Below are 18,616 nucleotides of genomic sequence, written 5' to 3'. Positions count from 1 at the left end.
TTTCTATTCATTTGTGAGACTTGGGCCTTGCTGGCTGGATAGCACTTATTGCCCATCCCTAGTTGCCGCCCTTGGAGGCGGTTGAGAGTCAACAACATTGCTATGGCTCTGGAGTCACATGTAGGCCAGACCAGCAGACTTCCTTTCCTAAAGGACATTACAGATGAGTTTCATCTTATCCACAACAAGCATCTGCAATGGTACATTGTGGAGGAGTCCTTGAATATTGATCTAGAGCAGGAACCCAGTCTAATTTTTTTCCCTCCATCATCTGGGCTACTGAGGCCAAAACATAGTGACTCTAACATCACTCACACTGAGCTCAATAGATAAGAAATATACATTCTCCCCGTGTCTGCATGGGTTTTCTCTGGGTGCTCCGGTTTCCTCCCATAGTCCAAAGATGTACGGGTTAGGTGGACTGGCCATGCTAAATTGCCCCCTCAGTGTCCCGGATGCGTAGGTTAGAGGGATTAGTGGGGTAAATATGTGAGGTGACAGGGATTGTTTTTGGTGCAGGCTTGATGGGCTGAATGGCCTCCTTCTGCACTGTAGGGATTCTATGGTTCTAAGTAGGCTATCCAACACACCATGGATTTAAAATGATCGCCTACGCAGTGATACCCACAACCCAAGAACCATTTAAAAAAATTGGAGCTCATTCTGAGGTCCTAGGATCAGGGGGCAGGAGGGTTCAAAAAGAAAAAAAAGAGAGGAAGTTGGGGGATAAAATAGCATTTCACTTTAGTCACTATCAAATGTTCAGACACAGTACCTGGCTTCCCACTGATCAGGTGGAGATTCAGATATAACTCGACCAAGGGCATCCAACACGGGAGGTGGCCTCTAATTAATACAAAACAATTAATTTATCAGCAATTACCAGGAACTGAACAAGAAGCATAACAAGCATGCAAAATATAGATCGAAAAAGATCATTTTCTTCCCCCAGTTTTCTCTTGTACGATACAAAATCAGAAATGTATGTGCAATGCAGTTTCCTATACCATCATAAACTAGATATGCACTGCATTCTAATTTTGAAAGTAAACAACTCTCGCAGCCTTAAACGTCTGTACAACAGCAGTGACAAGAATTAATCTTACTTATTTATTAGTGTCACAAGTAGGCTTACATTAACACTGCAATGAAGTTACTGTGAAAATCCCCTAGTCGCAACACTCCGGCGCCGGTTCGGGTACACTGAGGGAGAATTTAGCATGGTCAATTCACCTAACCAGCACATCTTTGGACTGTAGGAGGAAACCGGAGCACCCGGAGGAAACCCACGCACAGATGGGGAGAACATGCAGATTCCACACAGTGACCCAAGCTGCGAATCGAACTGGGGTCCCTGGCACAATGAGGCTAACCACTGTGCCGCCATTCCGTCCCTACCTAATCTACCTTTAAAACTAGAAATCTTAATTAATTCTTTTGTCCATCTTCCACTTGCAATTATGTTTCTTTAATATCAGGATCAATACTTCAACTTTCTCCCTGTTTCACTAGTTTTAAAAGTTTATGGAAAGAGTTTTTGAAATGAGCATAAATTATTTAAACTTGCGCTTTGCGCAACACCATGTCAAACTTCCAGTTTCTTCTTTGCTTTGATCCTTCCAATGCTTGATTGGGCACAAATTTCAACTATAATATGCTTCCCACGCCCAACTCAACTTTGCACCCAGGTTCAATTCTGGCCTTGGGCAACTGTATGTGTGGAATATGCACATTCTCCCCGTGTCTGCATGAGTTTCCTCCAGGTGCTCAGGTTTCCTCCCACAGTCCAAAAGATGTGCAGGTTAGGTGAATTGTCTGTGCTAAATTGCTCCTTAGTGTCCAAATATATGTAGGTTGGGGGGATTAGCCATGGTAAAAGTGGGATTACGGGGACAGGGGTGAGGGAGAGGGCCTGGGTAAGATACTTTGTCAGAGAGTCAGTGCAGACCTGATAAGCCAAATGGCCTCTTCTGCATTGTAGGGATTCTAGGATTCTATGATTGTGCGAACCGCCCCACCCCTCCTATACAATCTCTACCTGAGAAAGTAAATTCCCTTCTGCATGTTCCATTAAGCTAGCCACACAAAACTCAATTGCCCCATTCATTCCTTCTCACACCCTAAGTAATCAATGAGGAATATCCAGCAACCTTTGTTTCCAAATTTTCCCCAAAAACCCTGAACATTCTTTCCCCACACTTCTCCAAAGCGAGCTTACGTAAAGTTTCTCCTGATAAATCTCAATCAGCTTGGCCATCACTTCGGCAGCCTGGCTCTGATACTGTGCCACGGCATTAGACAGCGCTGCGGCTCCTGCTTGGCGTATTGCATCCTCGTGGTATATCACATCCTTAATCAGCAGCGAACAGAGATTTGGCTGCAGCTCCAGCCCCATGGTATCCCACAACCTGAAAAGGAGTGACGATTACAGGAGAGCTGACACAGACAGACAGACAGACAAGACAATGTGGAGAGCTCTAAGATCATCATTAGTCAGATATGGAAACAGGAAGCCTGGAGCTCCACACACTTATTTGCGATAATTTAATCCTCCTCTAGAGACATCCACTCCAGCCAGATGAAGATATCACAAGCACCCTCCAGGACCTCGCCCGTACCCAAGCTTCAGGTGTGAACTTTGGCCCAAGTACTGGCTGGACATTCAACCAGGGGAAACATCACAGCCAATTCAATCCTGTCCTCACCCACTGTCCTCTGATGCACACTTTCTAACACAAGTCACTAAATGGTGATTAGGAGCAGGAAATACAATTTCTTTCCTTTGCAGGCCAGAGATGCTGAGATCTATTGCTGCACCCTCAGTAAGCTAATCCAGAACAGATCTGCAATCCATTCTAGAAATTCATGGTGTGTTTGACCAAGAGGCACATTATTATTGCACATCATTTTATTCTCTGCCTAATGTTTACCACAGAGGCATGCAAGTGAAGGCATAACCGTACTGAAGTTAAAGGTAATCACTATGTTAATTGCAACATTTCACCTGCAATTTGTTCTCCAGTTGCCTGAAGGTTGGATATTAAACAGATATTACCCCAGACATACTCTCTTCCGCCTTCCTCCGTCGGGAAAAAGACACAAGTCTGAGGACACATACCAACCGACTCAAGGACAGCTGCTTCCCTGCTGCTGTCAGACTTTTGAATGGACCTACCTCACATTAAGTTGATCTTTCTCTACACCCTAACTATGACTGTAACACTACATTCTGCACTCTCTCCTTTCCTTCTCTATGTACGGTATGCTTTGTCTGTATAGTGCACACGAAACAATACTTTTCACTGTATACTAATGTGACAATATCAAATCAAATTGGAACTGGAACTCCCATTCATGAGTGAGCCTGATCAGCCTTTTTATCTTTAACTAGCAAAGCTATATCATGTAGCATTTAATATAGTATTGGGCTTTGAACGTTGACGCTCCTTTAAGACATTTGAAAATAAATGTTATATGTTCCAGTAGCTCACAGATAAACTGGTTCCTTACTTTTTAGCCTGCAGTCTGGTCTCCTCATCCACATCAAACTGAGAAACCCACAGCCTGCGCAGTAGGTTCAATCCATTCTTTTCATCGCTGTCTGGGGTGGGCAACACCATATTCATCTCCAGCAGTCCCTGCAAAACAGCCAGAGACACAAGATAACTTCCATCATTTACACAACTTGCCTCATTCTACGAGATCAAATAATTATTCACATCATTACATCATGCCAACACAGGAAAGCACAGAATATGACAATGGTTCAGTGGTAGTAACATATGAGCCAGCGAGAGAAGGTTGTGGGTACAAGGGGGTGGAAATACCAGGCGTGATCTTACCGCCCATTGACGCCACGCTCCCGCTGCAGCGAGGTTGGAGAATTTGGCGGCCAGTCAAATCTCCGTTTGCTGCGGAGGGATGGGAAAATCCTGCTGGCGTGAACAGTGGTAAAATTCCAACTTCTATCTTCCAGACGAGACATTAAACTGAGGTCACATCGTTCTCTTGGGTGGAAGTAAAACACCTCATCTTTTAAAGTCAAACAGGGGAATTATTCTCTGTGGCCTGGTCAATACTTATCATGATGTGGAGATGCCGGCGTTGGACTGGGGTAAACACAGTAAGAAGTTTAACAACACCAGGTTAAAGTCCAACAGGTTTATTTGGTAGCAAAAGCCACACAAGCTTGTCACAAGCTTGTGTGGCTTTTGCTACCAAATAAACCTGTTGGACTTTAACCTGGTGTTGTTAAACTTCTTACAATACTTATCACCCAAACATAATCATAAAGACAAATCATCTAGTCATTATTGTTTGTGACATCTTGCTGTGAGCTGATTGGCTGCCTCTTTTTTCACATCACAAAAATGACTATAATTTAAAAATATTTTCATGCTGCATTAAGGCCCTGGAATAGCGAAGGGTGCTATATAAATGTAATTCTCTCTTTCCCTGCAGGTAATCTGATCAATCTCAAAAAAAATGTCAGGCAAAAGGTACCCAAAGACTCAACAGTATGCATGGGTTGGATGATCTTCCCTTTTTTAATTTTGAGGTCTTGTTCCAAACCATGTTCCTCATACTACAGACACAGAATATAGTACTCTCCTTGTGCCTTACAAGGAGACACAGATTCCATTAGAACTGGATGTGAAAGGGCCCCTGCATCCAAAAACCTGTCACTTGTGAATGAACAGTGGATGAAAATGACCTCAAAGCAGGGAAAGATGACAAAAAAGTGGTGGGTTAAAATCAAGGAGAATCTCTAGATGTTCATCTCCAACCTCAAAGACTGGGATAAACAGAACAATAACCTCAAGGCTAGTAAGTGAGAATTCTCTGTATTTGCTTAAGCTCTTTTACAAAAGTGACTGGGATGGTGGAGAGGGCTTTAAATAGTTGGGTGGGGTGGGGACGGGGAAAGATGTGGTAAATCAAAGGAAGATAATGAGTTAATGGAGCAGAGTAATGATTTGGATAATGATAACCACAGTGTGCTACAGTGTGTACAAGCTTCAGAGTGCACTAGCAGATAAGGCCAGAGCTTGCAAAAGTGGGAAAGAGAGAGTTAAATGATTTGTATCTGAATGCACACAGCATTTATAATAAAATGAATAAATTGTTAACACAGATAGAAAAAAATATGTATGACCCGATGACCATTAATGAGACAGGGTTGTAGGCTAACCAAGGCCCAAATACTGAAGGACATTTGACATTTTGAAAAGGCAGGAAATTAGGAAAGGTTGGTGGGGTAGCGCTGTTAATTAAAGATAATATTAGCAAAGATAATCAGTTTTGGGTAGAGATAAGAAATGGGAAAGGTAAGAGGTCACTTGTAGTCAATAGGGCCCCTAAGAACAGCTACACTGCCGGTCAGAGTACACAGGGAGAATTGCATGGGGCATTTTAGAATGGTCTCACAATAATCAAGAGTGACTTGAATCTACATGTAGATTGGGCAAATCAGATTGGGCAAATCAGATTGGACAAATCAGATTGGACAAATCAGATTGGACAAATCAGATTGGACAAATCAGATTGGACAAATCAGATTGGACAAATCAGATTGGACAAATCAGATTGGACAAATCAGATTGGACAAATCAGATTGGACAAATCAGATTGGACAAATCAGATTGGACAAATCAGATTGGACAAATCAGATTGGACAAATCAGATTGGACAAATCAGATTGGACAAATCAGATTGGACAAATCAGATTGGACAAATCAGATTGGACAAATCAGATTGGACAAATCAGATTGGACAAATCAGATTGGACAAATCAGATTGGACAAATCAGATTGGACAAATCAGATTGGACAAATCAGATTGGACAAATCAGATTGGACAAATCAGATTGGACAAATCAGATTGGCATGGGTATCCTGAAAAATGATTTAATTGGGGACAATTTCTTAGAGTAGAATGCTCTAGAGCCAACCAGCGAGCAGGCTACTCTGGATCTGGTAATGAGCAATGAAACAGAATGAACCAATTATCCCATGGTATTGGAGCCTCTAGATGACAGTGATCATAAAATGGCAGAATTTCATATTCATTTTCATGGAAAGTATGGGTCAAAGACAAGTGTTTTAAACCCAAATAAAGATAATTGTACGAGTATGAAAGCAGAACTAGCTAAAGTCAACTGGGAAACTAGGTTAAAAGTTGGGACAGGAGAGATGCAGCGACAGACTTCGAAAGAAGTTATTTAATGAAGAATTACCCCTGTGAGAAACAAAAACACTTTGAGAAAGATGCACCATCCGTGACTAAATTAAGGAAGTTAAGAATAGCATCAAATGGAAAGAAACACTTTGCAAATCTGCATGGTGGGTCAGAAAATTAGACAGATGTTAAAATCCAGCAAAGAATGACTAAAAAAAATAAAAAGGGAGAAAGTCGAGTATGAGAGATACAGATAGTAAGAGTTTTACAAGTATTTAAATCGGAAAAGAGTAACTAAAGCTGGTGTAGTAAGTCTGGGGACTGTAACATCTTTATTCAAGAAAGGATGGAGACAGAAAGCAGGAAACTACAGGCCAGGTAGTCTGACATTTGTCATAAGGAAATTTCTAGAATCCATTATTAAGGAAGTTCTAGAAAAATATTTAGAAAATCAAAATTGGGTGAGGCAGAGTCAACATGGTTTTGTGCAAGGAAGATTGTGTTTGGTTAATTTATTAATTATTTGAGTAACAATGTGGATAAAGGGGAAACTGTAGATGTGGTGTACATGGATTTCCAAAAGGCATTTTATAAGGTTAGTGCACAAGAGCACATGATAACACATGAGTATGGATAAAGGATTGGTTAGCTGACAGGAAGTAGAGGGTTGTGATAAATTGGTGTGCTTTGAGTTGACAAGCCATAAATACTGCAGTGTCACAGGGATCAGTGCTGCGTCTGAACCATTTACAACCTATAGAAATGATTTGGATGAAGGGATGAAATATATGGTTGCTAAATTTGCCAATGACACCACGGTAAGTAGGAAAGTAAACTGTCAAGAGAAGTCAGAGTCTACAAATAGATAACAAACAAGTTAAGTGAGTGGACAAAAAATTGGCAGATGAAGTATAATACTGGAAAATAGTGAACATGTCCACTTGGCAAAAAGAGTAGAATAGCAGTGTACCACTTAAATGGAGAAATTTTGCTCAATTCGGTGGTAGAGGGGTCCAGGTGTCCCGGTACTGCAAGTGATTAAGAATGCTAATGGAATGTTGGCGTTTATTGCCAAGAGAATGGAATATAAAAATAGGGAAGTTTCACTGTCGCTTAATAAGACCAAATTGGGGGTACTATGTACAGTCATAGTCTCCTTATTTGAAAAAGGATACAATTGCATTAGAGACAGATCAGAGAATGTTCACTTGACTGATTCCTGGGGTAGAGGGCTTATCTTCTGAAGGAGGGATGAACAGACTGGGCCAAGATCCACTGGATCTTAGAAGAAAGAGGTGATCTTATTGAAACGTGTAAGATTTTGAGGGGACCGATAGGGTGAATACTGGGAGGCTGTTCCTCTTATGGGGAGACAAGAATTACGGGACAGCTTAAGAAAAATAAGTCTCCCTTTTAAGACAGAGATAGGGAGAATTTTTTACCCTCAAAGGGTAAATGGAAGTCTGTGGAATTCTCTTCCCAGAAAGCAATGGAGGCTGGGTCAATGAATTTATTCAAGGCTGAGTTAGCTTTTTGATAGACAAGGAAATCAAAGGTTATAGGGAGCAGAGACAGAAAGGTGAAGTTGGGTCAACAACCAGATCAGCCATGATCTTATTGAATGACAGAACATGCTCAAAGGGCCAAATAGCCAACTCTTGCTGCTAAGTTCTGTGCTCTTATGTCTCAGGCCTCTTATCCATCCTCCCCACTACTGATTGTGCATTCAGCCCCTCCAGTCTCTGGAATTTCATTTCCAAACTTTTGGTCACAATCCGAAAACCGTCTCTCTGACTGGGTAGCCCCATTAAAAGAAAACTCCTTTGTGAAAATCTTCAGGGCAGTTTCTACCTTAAAAACCTTCTCAATTTGCGCTGTAAAATGATGCAGAAAATGGTGAATTTGCAGGAGCCGCACTTGGGATCCAGACCTCGCTAAACAGTCAGATTAAAACAACAAACTTTAGTAAACCAGATATAAGCTTCCAGTTGCTGCCTTGTCAAGGGCTTTGAGATTAACCTTGAACATACTGGCATACACGGAAGGTGATGCACAAGTTTAGTGAACGTCAGAGAATGAAGACCATACCCACTGTGAGTAACACAATATTTACCCTGACTCATTTATATCCCACAAATATAGACATGTACCAAAATAGTACAATAGAAAACACTGCTGAACCTTTTCAGTGCACTGTACTCATTGTACCAAACCCATGGCCCCGTTGATGTCAGATTAAAGCAATTTAAGCACCTTTAATGTAGGAAAACATCCCAAGGGCTTTACAGGGATACAATCAAACAAAAACTCACTGAGATATTAGTATGAGCAGTCAAAAGCTTGGTCAAATACGTGGGTTATAAGAAAGGATCTACACATTGCAATAGTGCCTACATTTCGAAAGCACTGTAAAGCCCTTTAGGATGTTCTGAGATTTTCCTGCGTTAGAACAACAAGATAGAACAGAAGTTGAGGGTGAGAATTGTTGGGTCTGGACATCCATCAGTGAAGAGGGAATGAATATACAAGAAGTTGGAGTAGTGGAAAGTTCTTCGAGGCGACAGAGCTGGAGGTCGGGAGATCTGAGGCCATGGTTGGTAACTGAATACGATACAAGAATGAGAACTTTAATCTTGATGCACTAGGAAACCAGGAACTAATGCAGCAAGCCAACTCTCTGCCTGTATCTCCCTGTCAATCAATATTTATGGAAGCTTCTTTACCCTCAGAGCAGCGTCTCGCACTGCAGAACACGGCGATAGTAATGCTTGTAACAGGACATCAACCTCCTCCTGTTCAGCGTATGCACATCCTTCCTCACCACTGCTGCTGGCACACAAAGATGTGAGCGTGTTTGAAGCCAGGACCTAGAAAACAGAAATATACTTTAAATATTCCACACACAACCAGGGATCCAAATATTTTCCAAAAGAGAAAATGCTGGAAAATCTCAGCAGATCTGGCAGCATCTGTAAGGAGAGCTGATGTTGAGTCCAGATGATCCTTTTGGTTTCAGATACCAGCATCCGCAGTAATTTGTTTTTATCCAAGTATTTTCTTTCAATCTACCCGCTGCTTCACTGCAGCCTGGCATCTGTGTGATTATCAATCACATTCTTCATCTGACATAAACCAGACCTAAAATCTTTCAAGACTAATATCCATTCAGACTGTTCCTGAGCTTCGTGCTGCCACTGGAACAATGCAAAGATCATGACAGCACTATATAAATGCAACTTAGTTCTTTTTTCACCAACTCTAGTTTCTAACGTGGACAATAATCACAAGCATCTCAGCTGTCTGTCTGTGTACTGTTTCATGGGGAACGAGGAACAACTTCCCTAACATGGACAGAGAGGAACAGAAGACCAAGCAGGCTCGCCTGGCCACTGTTCGCAACAACAATCCAGGTGGAAAAGAATGGACGCGAGACAGTTTGAGGTATTAGGATCCTGCACTCATGCTGTGCACTGGCACTGGCCCAGGTCCAGGATAACTCGGCCAGAATGGAGATGAGGGCGGCACGGTGGCACAATGGTTAGCACTGCTGCCTCACAGCTCCAGGGACCTGGGTTCAATTCCCGGCTTGGGTCACTGTCTGTGTGACGTTTGCACATTCTCCCAGTGTCTTCGTGGGTTTCCTCTGGGTGCTCCGGTTTCCTCCCACAGTCCGAAAGACGTGCTGGTTAGGTGCATTGGCCATGCTAAATTCTGCATCAGTGTACCTGAACAGGCGCCGGAATGTGGAGACTAGGGGATTTTCACAGTAACTTCATTGCAGTGTTAATGTAAGCCGACTTGTGACACTAATAAATAAACTTTAAACCACCACGGGCCCTCATTGAAAAAAACTTAACCTGCAAGATCAAAGTGGCTCTCACTGAGATGAATGCAAGAAATTCCAGTTTAAAAAAAACATGCTGAAATAAACTGCAAGTGGACAGAAATAAAATGCCAATAATCCAATCAAAATGCACAGAATCAGTGAATAAAAAGCAGAACACGTTTATCCTATGTCCCACAGGAGGAGGAAAGTGGAGATTGTACCTGGAGTCGTGGTGAGCCTGTGGCAATGACCCTTGTCAGCAGCAGCAGCATCTCCATCCGTGGCAGCAGCTCAGGACCCGTCTGTCAAAACAACACCGTCTCAAATAAACACCAAGAGTTCAGTATTCAGTACCAGCACTACGACCTCTCAACCCAACTTCAAGCAATCATAGTATGAAATCTGGCAAGATGCCACAACTGGGATTGGAGACTCGGGTTTGTCAGTAAACCCCACTAATCATAGAAATCATAGAAACCCTACAGTGCAGAAGGAGGCCATTCGGCCCATCGAGTCTGCACCGACCACAATCCCACCCAGGCCCTACCCCCACATATTTTACCCGCTAATCCCTCTAACCTATGCATCCCAGGACTCTAAGGGGCAATTTTCTTTAACCTGGCCAATCAACCTAACCCGCACATCTTTGGACTGTGAGAGGAAACCGGAGCACCCGGAGGAAACCCACGCAGACACGAGGAGAATGTGCAAACTCCACACAGACAGAGACCCGAGCCGGGAATCGAACCCGGGACCCTGGAGCTGTGAAGCAGCAGTGCTAACCACTGTGCTACCGTGCCGCCCACGGTAACTAACAACCTCCTCTCCCTGAAACAAGACAGGTAGGCCTTATAATAAAACGCCTTCAGCCTAGAAGCAAATCTGTATCTCTCTGAAAATCGAGGGCGGGGGAATCAGGGCGCATGCACAATAGCACTCCTACAGCTCAGCAGCCAACTTCCCGCTGTCAATAGGCTCCTCCCACTCCACCTGCTGGCCAGAATCACATTTTGCCTCTTTTTTTTCTAAGTGCGATAAGATTGCGTCTGGGGGCTTGTCCAAAAAAATGTGAGAATCTCTCCTGCTTTCCCGCTCGCTCGGCACTTAGAATTTTTTTGGTAAGATCACCCCCCCATATCTTTCAGATGTGACATTAAACCAAAGTCCTATCAGCCTATTTCGTGTAGATAAAAGATTCCAGAGCACTATTCAGATAAAGAGCAGAGGCTCTCTTCCCACTGACCAGGTCAATATTTATCCCTCAACCAACACCATATATGGTCTCGCGACTATTTGTGGGATCTTGTGTGCTTCGTTTCTTACGTTATGACATGTGTTATACTTCAAAATTACATCACTGGCTGGAACGTGCTTTGGAGTTCTTTTTTTCACAAACAGCATGAGTGGAATATACAATAGCCAATTCAAGGTACTACAACCAAGTGTAGTGCACTCCAAGTATCCCCCTGCACCCCCACCCCACCAGGTGGTGCGATGGGGTAGTGAATGCTGTGTCCTGAAGAGCATCATGCTTGGATGTATTCAGAAATGCTGCAAGAGCACAACAGCCTTGAAATTCCTGCACCCTGATCTCTTTACCGCAGTGCCTGCCCTGAGGAGAGCGAGCCCCTCCTGGAATCTGCACCCTCCTGGAATCTGCAGGCTAATTCAAATTTAACTGCTGGCTACAAGAGCGACATCACTACAATGCGGCCAAGTAACACCACAAATAGCTGGGTTAAGAATCTGTATATGCATGGGTTCACTCACAACCCAAGATACAGTACAATTTTCCTGGTTGAAGAACGGAATAAGGCCACAAACTAAGGACCTCCCTCCAAGAGCTGAAACCCTATCCTACACGTGCAAGGGATCCTGGATAACACCTTGAAAGAAACTTCTGGAACTTAATGGCGGACCATCCATCCAGTCTGTTCAATTGTGATATTGTGTGCATCACATTATATACATGCTGCACCCCACAGGACTACCTGACGAGGCAAGCAAGACAAATGAGAGAAAAATATCTGGGAGACATGTTCTTGGGCACGGCGAGGCAATCTGAATGAGACAAGAGATCACTCCCTTCCTGAATTCCCTGTCAGGAAAGACAGTAGTCTGTTCTAGAGGGTCACTTCCCTCTGGGAAAAGAACCACCTCCTGCATCTAATCTAGATCTGGCCTTACACAACTTAAAATTGTGGTCCCCTTATCCTCCCGAACTGGAATAAACTGCATTACTTTTTTCAATTGCCTTGTCAAACAACTTGAATTTCCAGAGTGCGCAGACACATCAACAACCCTGAATATATCACTACACGTTGAATGTCATGATAAAAATGTTGAGATGCTGGCGTGGACTGGGGTGGGCACAGTAAGAAGTCTCACAACATCAGGTTAAAGTCCAACAGGTTTATTTGGAATCAGGAGCTTTCGGAGCGTCGCTCCTTCATCAGGCGAGAGTTCTGAAAGCTCCTGATTCCAAATAAATCTGTTGGGCTTTAACCTGATGTTGTGAGACTTCTTACTATGATAAAAATGGACAGTGACCGTACAAAATATTGGAATGCACTTTTTTAAAAACATAAGTTAAATGTTTGTGTTATAAATTTTAAAAAACCACAAATATTACCTCATCAATCAACTGAAAGCTGTCAGTTGCGGATCTCAGCTGAGCATGCTCATTGATCACCTGAAGTGCTTGAATCAGCATCCCTTCCTTCTCCTCACTGTCATTTACAGTGTTAATCAAAACCATCTTCAAGAGTGGGAAGCAATATGCAAAGGCTGGAGCTATGAAGGGTTTTACACCTGCAAGAGACAAGACAATATAGTAAAACTCCAATACTGAAGTACTTAAAGTCAAGCCCTACCAAAGCTCAAATCCCAACCATAAACATAATGGAATTACTTCAAATAAGCGGCAAATCAAACATAAGCACAAAGAAGTATTGTCACAGCAACGCAACAGGAATTGGACACGAATCAACACAGAACACACAATAAAATGCTCGAAGAGGGCGGCATGGTGGCACAGTGGTTAGCACTGCTGCCTCTCAGTGCCAGGGATCGGAGTTCAATTCCTGGGTTGGGTCACTGTCTGTGTGGAGTTTGCACATTCTCCCCATGTCTGCGTGGGTTTCCTCCCGCAATCCAAAAGATGTGCTGGTTAGGTGCGTTGGCCATGCTAAATTCTCCCTCAGTGTACCCAAACAGGCACCGGAGTTTGGCAACTAGGGGATTTTCACAGTAACTTCATTGCAGTGTCAAAGTCAGCCTACTTGTGACTAATAAATAAACTTTAAAACTTTGCAAAAGGAAACAAAAACTTCACATTGTACACTTTCACACATAGATAATTTACAGATTACATCATGGAGTTTTGCAATTGGGATTGTTAAAATTTGAGTTCTCTCAAAACCCAGTGATTACCACAAGGGATGGAATTTGATGATGGAATTTCACTTCCTTTGAATGACGTACCAGCCTCAACTTTGCCAGTACGGTTAGTCACAGTACGCGAACGCAGTAGACACACAGCACGGGTGGTAGCTGTCAAAAGTTCTTCCTGACACCAAGCTTCATCCAAATTGCAGGCAGGTTTTAACAGCCGAAGAGTCACGTGGCCAATTAGGGAGCCTAAATCATAAAACAGAATGCAATGAATTGTGCTGTCACACCATAGCCCCCGCCCGCAGGGCGCAGGCCCCTCGATGTCAAGGTGGTGCAGAATTCGAGAGACAATAACTTCAGTGTGCAGTAACCAAAGTAAAGATTCACCGTCAAAAGGCGGGAGTTTGAAACACTGTTGATACTTGCCCAGGTTTTTGAGATCTGCTGGCAAGACACATGTACCCAATGCCAAGAACGTATCTTTAAGCCTGGGAGCTACAAGAGGTGATTGGAAGAGTGGCAGGAACGAGCGAATCAGCGTAGGAATTTGTTGCGACAATCCAGACGGGTTCTTTTTGATGACAGCATTCAGCACATTCAGAGCGGATTGCACATCCCCATCTAACTGTGGGAACACAATGGATTGCAACAGCGTTCCTTCAATAAAATGTTCATTTAAACACAGTCAACATGAGACAAATAATGACTAAGAACATATTTACATACATATTTGGTACCAGGTGTCCAGTGGACTTCCAGAGCTGGAGTCCGAGACAGAAGTCATGTTATCAATGCCTCGCAAAAGAGAAAGTTCATTCTCTTTTCAAACTGTACCTGCTCAATCTGAATCCCTCAGTGGATATGAGGTCCCCAGGATTATAAACACCAAGGCAGACATCCACTGTGGAGAGTGAGCAGCAGTAAGCTGGCATACTGAATTTTCACCAGCAGGTTTGAATCCAACCCACACAGATGGTGCAGGTGGCCTTGTGACGTGAACAGTAAGGGCCCTGTTTGAAATGATTTGTGTGGGCCCACAGGATTAAAACGCCTTCAGAATTCATAATCGCTCTCTTTAGGTAAAACCCATTTGAGAAGGCTTTCTACGTGAAATGAATGCGATATTCCGCAAGTGTTATTAGCCATTTGCATTCAGCATAACTTTAAAAGGTTTTGGCAGGTGAATGTGCTGATCTGGCTCAAAATATCCACAGTTCTGAAGCCGACAATATACATAAGTGGGTCAGGACTGTGGCTAGTTAATTTTCTATTGCTTTATTTGGTCTCGAGGAGGCTAGGCCACATTGGGATTATCATATGACCTCCAGCATTTACACTTGCCCTGAATAGAATAACAGGTCATATTTTCTGACAGTTCAGTGTCAATACTGGCACCTACAGTTCCTGGGAAACTTGACAAGAGGAACCGAAACAGGCCTAAAACAATAGAAGTTTTGAGAAAATTACTAATGGGCAGCACGGTGGCACAGTGGTTAGCACTGCCGCCTCACAGCGCCAGGGACCCGGGTTCGATTCCCGGCTTGGGTCACTGTCTGTGCAGTGTCTGCACGTTCTCCCCGTGTCTGCATGGATTTCCTCCGGGTGCTCCGGTTTCCTCCCACAGTCCGAAAGACATGCTGGTTAGGTGCATTGACCATGCTAAATTCTCCCTCAGTGTAACTGAACAGACGCCGGAGTATGGCGACTAGGGGATTTTCACAGTAGACTTATTGTAGCCAAAAGAGAAAATGCTGGAAAATCTCAGCAGGTCTGGCAGCATCTGTGAGAGAAAAGAGCTGATGTTTCGAGTCCAGACGACCCTTTGTCAAAGCTAAAAGTCATAGAAAGTGGGAGGTATTTATACTGCAGGGGGTGGAAATGAAAGATGAGTCATAGCCACAAAAACCAGGGGAAAAGACGACTAATGGAACAGTAAAAAATAAAATAAAATAGAATTAAAACAAAGGGGTGGAGGTGGGGTAGAGCTAATCATCTGAAGTTGTTGAATTCGATGTTGAGACCGGAAGGCTGTAAAGTGCCTAGTCGGAAGATAAGATGCTGTTCCTCCAGTTTGCGTTGAGCTTCACTGGAACATTGCAGCAAGCCAAGGACAGACATGTGGGCATGGGAGCAGGATTGTGTGTTAAAATGGCAAGCACCCGGAAGGTCAGGGTCCTGATTGCGCAGATTCATGAAATGTTAATGTAAGTCTACTTGTGACCCTGACAAAAGTTAAAGAATAATCTAATCTTCTGTCCTGGAGAGGCTCCAGATTTTGTCCCAAGCATTTGGCAGCAAAAACTTTAGGTGTGGGATGAAAAGAAACTGGAGCAAGACCAGGGGCTTTATTTAAATCAGGTGGAGGAAGCTCTGTAAAGTTCCAACTACCTGTAATACCATGATAACAACATGATGGCTCGCACACTGAAGGGGTGGAAAGGAATGAGATCTGTTTATCCCTCAGCTTTTGAGAAATTCAAAAGTCATCCAAAATTTTAAAATTTAAAATAAAGAGCCTGCAAATGAAGCCTGTGGTTTTGTCTAAACCTGTTGCAGCCTCTTCCTGATCACAGACTCCTTTTCCAGCTGACTCTGTATGATCTCCTTCTGCTTGTTGCTCAGCTGCACCTCATCCTTCAGACCTTTCTTCTTCTTTATCTCCTATCACAAATTAAAACACTGTTAGCAGTGGCTGTAACACACCAAGAACAATACAGCACAGGAACAGGCCCTTCAGCCCACCAAGCCGACACATGACGACTTTTAAACTAAAGACCTTTTGCCTCTATGTGGTCCATATCCCTCTATTCCCTGCCTATTTTGTGAATCTGTCAAAACCAGTTACAACTTCATTGGAAACCTAAATCAAAGTTAGTCGATCGTTAGCAAGCGTTTTGTTTTACAGCCATTAAAAATTGCAATCATAAATGAGTGCTTATTTCACACTTCCCACAACTTCAGAGTGTTGGATATTTGGTCTGGTTCATTTCATATTAGTGAAAAGCATGATTCAGGAAAGAATATCATAATACAGGGTTTTTGAGAAAGTGTGCTAAGATTTAGGAATTTCCGCTATTTTCTTCATTCTATCATAGGATATGAGTGGCACTGGGAACGCCAACATTTGTTGCCTTTCCCTAATTGCCCTTGAATTGAATGGTTTGCGAGGGCCCTTTCACAGGTCAGTTAAGAGTCAACCACATTGCCTGGACTCGCATGTAGGCTAGACCAGGAAAGGATGGAAGATTTCCTTCCCGAGAGGACATTTGTGAACCAGATAGTTCACAATGATTGTTACATGTTCACCATTACTGACACTCGATTTGAATTCCAGATTTATTAATTGAATTTAAACTCCACTAGCTGCCATGGTGGAATTTGAACCTGTGTCCCCAGAGCACGAGGCTGGGCCTCTGGATAACTAGTCCAGTGGCTTCACCATCTCCACTATCTTCCCAGCAAGGAATACAAATTCATATCCAGGGGAAGGGGAGTTTCAAAGTTGTTAGGCTGGTGGTAGGAAAGCAGTCATTAGGATGTTTTAAAAAAAAATCACACGGCTGACTAAGAGAGACAATGAAATGAATTGCTAATTACCTCCTTAAGTTCCATGTCAATGATCTGTTCCTTAAACGAATAAGCTTTGTTCTCTCGTTTCAGATTAGCTTTCTTTGTAGTTTCCTGTTGAGTACTAATACAGAATAGAATGAATTCTCAAAACCTATGAATATACAAATTGTTGGGAAGGAAAAGAGTACACGGCCAATCAAGCTCATTACAGAATACAGCGGCTACAGCATTGTGTCGAGGCATTCTCCCCACCCTACGGCCACATAATCACATTGAGAGATGGGAAACCGGGTTAGAGGGTGGGGGAGAACAGCAGTAATTTTGTGGGGCCATGCCAGATTGACAGATTTGTTGGCTACCTACCACAAGTTAGGCTGCCTTCCATTAAAATTAAGGTTTTACCATCATCCACTTTGAAACGCCAAATTGTTTCAGTGGAGAAGGCAACTATTTGGCTCATCGTGTCAACACCGACTTTCCAAATGAGCATTAGGACTTAGTGCCATTCTCCTGCCCTTCCGCCATTACTATGCACATTGCTTTTATTCAGATAATCATCTAATGCTCTGTTGAATTCCTCAACTGAACCTGCCTCCACCACACTTCCAGACAGTATATTCCAGACGCAAACCACTTATTGTATGAAGAAATACAGCATCGCATTTCCTTCCTTGGCTTTAAGTCATCAATGCTGTAATAAATCTGCCAGGTACATGGATTGGCCGGCACTACCACAGGACCTCGTGTTTCTGTGGTCCCTCATTTGTGATCCTGTTACGAGCAGGAACAGTTTCTCCCTGTCTATTCCAACCAGCCCCTCAGGATCTTGGTCATCACTATCAAATCTTCTCTTAGCCTTCACCGCTCTAAGGAGAACTTCTCCAATCTATCCGCACAACTGAAGCTTCCCATCCCTGGAACAATTCTTGTAAACCTATTCTGCACTCTCTCCAAAATGCTTACATCCTTCCTCAAGTGTGGCACCCAGAACTGTACACAATAATTCAGCTGAGGTCTAACCATAGAAAAGTTACTGGGCAGAAGATGCCATTCAGCTAATTGTGTCTGCGCTGGTCAAAGAAAAAAGAAACTAGCCACTCATTTTAATCCCTAACTAGTGTCTAATACAAGTTCAGCACAATCTCCTTGTTCTTGCACTCTATGCCACTATTAATAAAGTCCAGGACACTATGCTTTATTAACTGCTCTCCCCATCTCTCCTGCCACCTTGAATAACTTATGCAAGTGTACACCCAGGTCTTTCTGCTCCTGCACACCATGTAGAGTTGTACCCTTTTGTTTTATATGATCGCTCCATGTTCTTCCTACCAAAATGAGTCACCTCACGCTTCTCTGTACTGAACTTTTTTCGTCAAGTGAGTTGTGCTGGGGGGGGGGGGGTGGAGTGGAAGAGGAGAATGCGAGGGACACGAGCTATTTTAAGAAATGGTTCTTTTTGCATTATGTGGAGATGCCGGCGTTGGACTGGGGTAAACACAGTAAGAAGTTTAACAACACCAGGTTAAAGTCCAACAGGTTTATTTGGTAGCACTTTGCTACCAAATAAACCTGTTGGACTTTTGCTACCAAATAAACCTGTTGGACTTTAACCTGGTGTTGTTAAACTTCTTACTCTTTTTGCATTGCCAT

The 18,616-nt window shown here is 43.1% G+C and overlaps 1 protein-coding gene across 2 annotated transcripts in view; it reads right to left on the bottom strand.

Annotated features, from left to right (window-relative positions):
- The window catches only part of gcn1 (GCN1 activator of EIF2AK4), a 143,140-nt gene that overhangs the window by 69,146 nt on the left and 55,378 nt on the right, over window positions 1-18,616 (bottom strand). For both annotated transcript variants that reach the window (XM_078226837.1, XM_078226838.1), the window contains exons 22-31: window positions 16,994-17,087; window positions 15,944-16,057; window positions 13,823-14,021; window positions 13,487-13,642; window positions 12,636-12,814; window positions 10,225-10,305; window positions 8,901-9,044; window positions 3,511-3,638; window positions 2,219-2,408; window positions 776-846 (exon numbers count right to left, since the gene is read on the bottom strand). In XM_078226837.1, coding sequence (XP_078082963.1) covers window positions 776-846; window positions 2,219-2,408; window positions 3,511-3,638; window positions 8,901-9,044; window positions 10,225-10,305; window positions 12,636-12,814; window positions 13,487-13,642; window positions 13,823-14,021; window positions 15,944-16,057; window positions 16,994-17,087 — 1,356 coding nt within the window. The remainder of the gene's footprint in view (window positions 1-775; window positions 847-2,218; window positions 2,409-3,510; window positions 3,639-8,900; window positions 9,045-10,224; window positions 10,306-12,635; window positions 12,815-13,486; window positions 13,643-13,822; window positions 14,022-15,943; window positions 16,058-16,993; window positions 17,088-18,616) is intronic.

Source organism: Mustelus asterias, chromosome 13 (assembly GCF_964213995.1).
Source record: "Mustelus asterias chromosome 13, sMusAst1.hap1.1, whole genome shotgun sequence".
NCBI lineage: Eukaryota > Metazoa > Chordata > Chondrichthyes > Carcharhiniformes > Triakidae > Mustelus > Mustelus asterias.
The sequence above is the reverse complement of the archived record's forward strand: the minus strand, read 5'-3'. Positions and strand labels throughout refer to the sequence as shown.